The following is a 7,079-nucleotide window of genomic DNA, read 5'->3' on the forward strand; positions in this document are numbered from 1 at the left end:
TCCGGGGGCTGGAGCGGGGAGCACGCTGGCCCCGGCCCCTTCACAGACGTAAGCCGCACAGGGCAGGCTTGGGTTGGACTTCAGGAGGAATTCCTTCACAGAAGGAATGATTAGATATTGGAAGGGCCTGCCCAGGGCGGCGGTGGTGGCGTCCCCATCCCTGGAGGTGTTAAGACTAGACGCGGCACTCAGCGCTCTGGGCTGGGTGACAAAGTGGGGATCGGTCACAGATTGGACTTGATGGTCTCAGAGCACTTTTCCAAGCTCAGTGACTCTGGGATTCTCGCCCTGGCGCGGGGCGGTTCGCTCCGGGCTCCTGCCGCAGGTGCCATTCCTGCCGCTGGCAAGTGGAGCTCGCCTGTGGTATTGTCTGTGGGAGGTTTCTGCTCCTGTTGTGTTCATTGTAAACGTGCTTCCAGCAGCGCTTGAAGATCCCATCTTTCTGTGTTTTCAAATGCGAACTAATCCCAGTGTTGTCTCATGGGGACTATTCTTAACTCCTCCTGCGTATTGTAAAGTTCTCTCCACTTAACTCTGCTACAATTCTGCCTTGAGCTGGGATGCTAAGCCTTGTTTATTTTTAAATGTGTTGTCTTGTTTTGGGCTTTATTTTTTTGCAAATACTTCAATTTTCTTCACTTTCAGAAGTGACCAGCCAACTCTTCTTGCTTCAGCTGTAGTTAATGAAGGAGATTGTTTCCTCTTGTGGGTCTTTACTCAGGTGCCTGTAACTTGCACATTGCAACTTGCAAACATGAGAGGCCAAAATTTAATACTAAATCAGCAAACTTTATGTAGCATAAAACTGGCTAGAGGTGTCTGATTTTGAGGCTTTTCCCCAAAATCTGGGTATGCCAGCAAAGTTAGCAAAGCTGTCAGACTGTGAGGGTGGTAAGGCAGAAGCACAGAGAAACTCTGGCTGTCCCTTCCATGGAAGTGTCCAAGGCCAGGATGGACAGGGCTTGGAGCAACCTGGGCTAGTGAAAGGTGCCCCTGCCCATGGCAGGGGTTTGGCATGAAATGGCTTTAAGGTCCCTTCCAACCCAAACTGTTCTGGAATTCTGTGCTGTCTGTCTCCTCATCTCTCTGCCCACTGAAAATTGATTCTGTGTAGGTGTGATTAGAATGAAAGAGGAGAGCTGCTACTGTCTAATATCTGCTGTTGCCACCTGGAGAGCTCTTGGAACGCTGTCAGCAGCTCAGGGGATCTGCTCATCTGCTCTCCTCAGCACCCTGCCCTCAGCAGAACCACGAGGTTGTTCTGCATACTGATTGAGTTTTGCTAAGCACAAACAGGACCAAAGACAGACAAAACACTGTCAGAATAGGGATAGGATTTTTTCTGTGCATTTTTATATGCTTGTGGTTTAAAACACAGCTCCCAAGGACAGGTTTTAATCCCTGAATAGTGTTTTGAAGTGCTGTAGGAGCACGATAGAAGATTCTTTGGGAAAGAGAGCAAAGCTGGGCCTGCATTTGTGAAAGTCTCCCTTGCTGTGACCTGCTCCCCTTTTGCTGATTGCATAATAATGCCATATTAATCTTAGAGGAAAGATGGTGGAAGGATTCATCTTCAGTACTTGGAAAGTGTGTAGATTTTGGAAACAGAAGTTTGTGCTAATAGCTCTGGACAAGTTTAACCATTTTTGTGTTTGATGCAGTTTCATGAAGGAGACATTGAAATAAATTCTGGCTTCCTGGCTGTGGTTTCATGGCAATATTTTATTCCCCATTTTTGGCTTTAATGTAAACCCTTCTCACTTTCACCAAGATGTGAAATTTCTTTGAGTATGCATGTGTTTGTTACTTAAAAGGTGTAATTTATAACTGAAGCAATGTACTGCTACTGTAAAGCTGTTCAACTTATTTTAATAATTTAAGGCATAATTTAAGAGGAAATTTTAAGGAGTTTGTGTTTTCTTAAAATTCCCACAACCATATGAACAGCCAGTGTGTTCTGAGTGTACTGGTAACCTGCATGGTCTCTTTAACCTAATCTGTAACAGAGGCCTGGAAAATATGTAATTTATGGATGAATTCTTACTGCTACTTGCTGGTATTTTCTCTCTGAAGTGACTACTTCCCTGTCAGAGGTGGATCTTGGGCTGGCCCCTTTGAAGCCCAGATGTTCCTATTTCTCCACAGGCTGGTGCTCCCAGGAGATCTACCAGTCCCTCTGTGCTGAGTTCACACAAGTGCAGATTCTCATTGCTGCTCTCTGAATTTATTAGATCACATTATTATATCACTGCAATTTGATAGTGCTGGATGATAGCATTGGCTATATTTTGCTGGTAGAAAAATCAGTTTTCCCCTATTTGGCTGTAAGTTCGTGAAGGTGCCATTGTTTTCCTCACCTGTAATTGCATGCTCCTTGTATGTTTTTTGACTTCTTTGCTTTGTGGTTTTCCACTTTTCCTGCAGTTGGATGGAGAAGCAGCCTGGTTTGTGCATTGCCATGGGTGACCACTGCTTTCCTGTACTTCCCTAGTACTGAAGCCACCAGGATTCAGTGATGGAGGCTTTGCTGGAAGGGATGCAAAGAAATGGGCGGGGAAGGTATGTATGCAACTGTACCCAGCAGTCATTCCAAATGATTTAGGTATTAACCTTGCCTCTTACTCAGAATAAATCCTCTGGTGTAAGTGTGCAGTGGCCTTCAGCTGCTGCAGAGGTGAAGTCACTGGGGGAGCTGGCTCTGCGCTAATCCCTGCTTATAGTCTTAATTGTATTTAGTTGTACATATTAATGAAACCTCAGCCTCCTTTTTCCTCAGTTGTTGTTGTAAACTATTCTTACTGTCCAACATCAGGAGCAGTAGTAAATAGAGTTGTGAATAAATATTTATTTTGTAACAGCCTTGCAAGGTTAATGAGATGTGACTTTGTTATCTGATTTCACTGAAAACATCTGATTATTTCCTGCTTGTGTTGAAACTGCAGAGTCCCACTCAGCTCTGAGTGAATCCTTAATGCTCTGTCTGAGGTGAGAGTCTCTAGACTTTTCAATACCCGAGAGAGACTGTAGTGACAATAACAGAACAAAATGCTTTATGTGTTAAACAACCGTGAAGCAAAAGTCACTGGTGCCATTTTCCTAGTCATCCTTGAGAATGTGACACAAATTTATTTGATACTGTATCTTCTTTAGAGAGCTGGTTGCAGAAATCGAGTTTAGAATTTGCTACATATTAGCAGATGCTCTGAAGGAAATGTTCCTGCTCTGCATAATAGCTGCTAATTTTTGGTTAACTCACAGGACAGGGTGAACTTCAAATGTGACTGATTTTGGCTCCTTTAAGAAGTATTTCTTTTCCTATAGAAAAAGTGCCAAGTAATGAAGTGTGCATATGCCCTGGGGGAACAGAAAAATTTCCATCCCTTAACCTATTGATTTCCATTTCTTTTCAGTTCTTCTCTTTGACAGGCAAATTAAAGGGGTAGAGATCATTATGGAGTTCACCACCCTCTAGGGCTGTGTCTGGCAAACCTTAATATTGTCCCTGTCTTGGCAGCTGGGAAGTTTTAGAGGAGTTACTTGAATTGGCTTCAATAATTACTGCACCAAATTAGAAATCTGGGCATCACTAGGGAGCTTTTGCTCCCCGATGGATTGTGAGGGTTTGATTCTTCATTATCATGTTGTCATGCAGCCCCCTCTGCTTCAGGGTTTGTCTGCATTTGTGATAAACGTCTGTTTTTGGGAGCTCATAGCTTGGCTGTGAGATTCCTCTGGTGCCTGAAACCTGCTATAAAGTGCCACTGCCTGGAGAGCAGTTAAGGCAATACAAAATATGAATTAAACACGCTTTGGTTTACTTACATCATGCCTAGTACCCGAGGCAAAAGGCTGAATGCCCAATCGTGAAGTGATGTGGTTTAGTGGGCATGGATGGTATTGGGTAAAATGTTGGACTTGATGATCTTGGAGGTCTTTTCTGACCTTAATGATTCTGTGATTCTATTCAGTGTGAGCTCATTTGAAGAGAGTTTAAAGCACTGCTTGTGCAGAGTTGGTGCCTTGGTGCCAGTCAGTTCTGCTGCCTTTGTTGGTTTGGGACACTGAATGTGTTGGGTGGGACCTGCTTTAACTCCAGGCTCTCTCCCCTCCAGTGGTGGGTTCCTGACCTCCTGTGAGGCCGAGCTGCAGGAGCTGATGAAGCAGATCGACATCATGGTGGCTCACAAGAAATCCGAATGGGAAGGGCAGACACAGGCTTTGGAAGCTTGTCTGAGTGCTCGGGAGCAGGAGCTTTCCTCTGCCAAGGCAGCTCTGCAAGAAAAACAAAAGGAGGTACCTTGGTTTCATTACTATTTTTTGGTTGGAGTCAGCAGTATGTTTTACCTGTTAGAATCAGGAAATCAGGAATAGAATTTGTAAAGGACCTGTTGGAACACGGTGTCTGGTTCATAACTCAATCCAGGTCAAGTGATCTGCTCCCTTAGGGTTGGTGGAAGTCCACATATTGAACTGTTAGAGATATTAGAGAGAACCCAGGGGCACTGGTTCTGGCTACAGCAGTAATGGACAGCCCAGCAACCTGCAGTCATCGGTAGAAAAAACCCATTTCCTACTATATAAACTACACCAAGAAAACCATTTCCTACTATGAACTACACCAAGATATTGCTGGGAAACTCTCCATGGTCTTTTTTACAGAGCTCTGGTTTTGTGATCTTTAAATGAAAGCCTGAGGAAAGCGCAAAAAAAAAATCTGTATTGGTGGAAAATTATTAGTAAGTGAAGTTTTTGTGCAGGATGTGGACCATAAGGTACAGTTGAGCCATAGGATTTTCATTTGCAAGAATGATGATTTTTATCATATAGGTTATTGTTGTTATTATCAATTATGTTTTCTCAATACACTTGAAATGTCTCTTACCACCAAAAGCAAACATGGATTTCAAACTGAACTGTAAAGTATGTTTGAAGTCACTGCTGGAGTATATTCATGCTTTTGGTTTAGTCATATGAATTTTCTGTGGGTTTTCTTTTAATTTTAATTTGTTGGCTTGTGACTACTCAGGTTGTCGTTGGGAAAAAGATGGGAGAAAAAAAAAAAAGGGAGAAAAATGAGTCACAAGAGCAGTTGAATCAGTGTCAGGGAAGTCTTTTCTATGAGCTTCAAAACCCCTTTTCTTACTTTTTCCTTGCTATTAGGATTCTCTCCTTTCTCTGACCATAGTAAGATAATGACATGGCCAACTTTTCTCTTGGTAGATAGCTTGAAATCATAATGTGTATTTGTGATGAGTTTATGAAAATACTGGATAGAAGTAGGCACAAGCCAAATACGTCAGCTTTGTCCCCAGGAGTGAAATCCAGAAACTGGCTCAAAACAAGAGACCACAACAGAAACAGTTGTGGCCCCAGCCTGCCAAAGATTTAGGCACAGCCTCGATCTATTTCATAATGATGGGCCCCACTGAAATATCCATGTATCTACTGGCAATATAGCCTACTTCTGTTATATTTATTTGCTTTTTATCCCTTTGTTCAGGTTGGCATGCTGCGTCGCCAGGTTGAGGATGTGGAAAAATCCAAGCAGGATATGGTTAGAGAGTATGAACAACAGCTGAAGAAATTCCAGGAGGAGGTGAGTTGCAAAAAGAGAAGTCTGGTTTCTAGTTCCCAGTTGATGATGGATGAATTACTTTGTGTCATTGTTTTTGTTTCAATGCTGTGGTTTTAAAACTGCCCACTCTGTTAGTGTTTGTGTGCTTAGCCAAAAGAGCATTGAGCATAGATAAAGTGACATTTGTATGGCTCAATTGGCCTGTTTTTTGTGATTTGGAGGAACTTGGTGACAGACAGAGAACTGTTGGAGTAGAAATGTTTTTATATGTTGGACATCTGCAGAAGTTCACTGCAAGAATGTTGTGTGTTTGCCCATCCCAGTCACCACAGTGCTGGTTCTGGAGCTGCCACAGGTACAGGCAGCAGCAGTTTGCTCTTTCAGCATTTCTGAAATTCAAAAAGGGTGGGGATGTAACTGGCCTGGCTTGTGTGAGATCAGGAAATAACGGTGGTGTATGGTCTCATCTTTTTGCCTTTGTTAACACTGATGACTTTAGTAGGGATTTTGTACTCTCAAGGAATATTAGTCTTAATACCTTTTATGAAAACCAAGTGTATGTAGAAAATGCTGTTTGACAGTAATATCAGAGCTTCCATCTCAAAGCCTCTTACTCAATGCAAGGTGATACCTGTCCTGCAGGTGGTATAACAACATTCCAGATTTATCCTGAACTCTTTGCCTGTCTGCACTTGCCAGTAGCAGGGAGTGAACTGGCACGAGCAGCTCATAGAGCCCTGACCTGTTTTCTCTGGAGGGCTGGGCCTAGTTCCTGCTCATTGTAAGCCATAAGTGAAATTAATTTGGTAGTCTCTGCTCTGATGACAGAAGGCATCTTTTCTCATTTAAAAACACCTCACTATTCCATATGACTAACAGGCTTCATTCGCTGGCTGTTCTCACTGGAATTGTGGATAAGCTGCAGAGCAAAGCTGAGGTACATTGGTAGATCAGCCTAAATTGCTATGGCTGAAATACAGCCTGTGTGTTTTGGCCTAAATTGCATTTTGTGGGTATTTTACCTACACAGTATTAATGCTGATGACATTGAGCTCCAATATTCCTCAGTCTTCTGTTCTTAGTACTGTTTGGGGAAATTATTTCTGTCTCTGTTTACCACCATTTCCAGTGCAGTTACAGGTACAGTGTCTAACTTACTGAGACTGTCGAAAGAATAGACCTCTTATCTCCTGATATGTTTGGCAAAAGATGTTGGTATTAACTCTAAGCCTGAACATCTGTCTGTTCCCACTGAACACACCAAACTACTGAATGCATCAGGTCTTGAATCAGATATTTTTTCTTCTCATGGTCCTTCTGTTCATCCATGGGCTTAGCTTTGTCTATCAGTAAAACAGCAGTGATGGCTTTTCAAATTCATGTGGCTATTTGGAAGCCTTTTATTTAATGGTTAAGTAGGGGGGAGCTCATCATATGAAAAATTCTCCGCTAGTTGCAAGTGATTATTTGCACGGAGGGTCATTTAAATGTCAAGAGTTTTTTC

At 42.7% G+C, this 7,079-nt stretch overlaps 1 protein-coding gene across 2 annotated transcripts in view; it reads left to right on the forward strand.

Annotated features, from left to right (window-relative positions):
- Positions 1–7,079, forward strand: part of CEP63 (centrosomal protein 63) — a 39,752-nt gene that overhangs the window by 18,748 nt on the left and 13,925 nt on the right. Inside the window, exons 4-6 of one of the 2 annotated variants that reach the window (XM_031060358.1) lie at positions 2,425–2,559; positions 4,113–4,293; positions 5,501–5,596. In XM_031060358.1, coding sequence (XP_030916218.1) covers positions 2,516–2,559; positions 4,113–4,293; positions 5,501–5,596 — 321 coding nt within the window. In that variant the 5' untranslated portion in view covers positions 2,425–2,515. Of the gene's footprint in view, positions 1–2,135; positions 2,560–4,112; positions 4,294–5,500; positions 5,597–7,079 lie in introns of those variants that run through there. The other variant, XM_031060359.1, reaches the window with a different exon arrangement.

Source organism: Geospiza fortis, unplaced genomic scaffold (assembly GCF_000277835.1).
Source record: "Geospiza fortis unplaced genomic scaffold, GeoFor_1.0 scaffold118, whole genome shotgun sequence".
Taxonomy (NCBI): Eukaryota; Metazoa; Chordata; class Aves; order Passeriformes; family Thraupidae; genus Geospiza; species Geospiza fortis.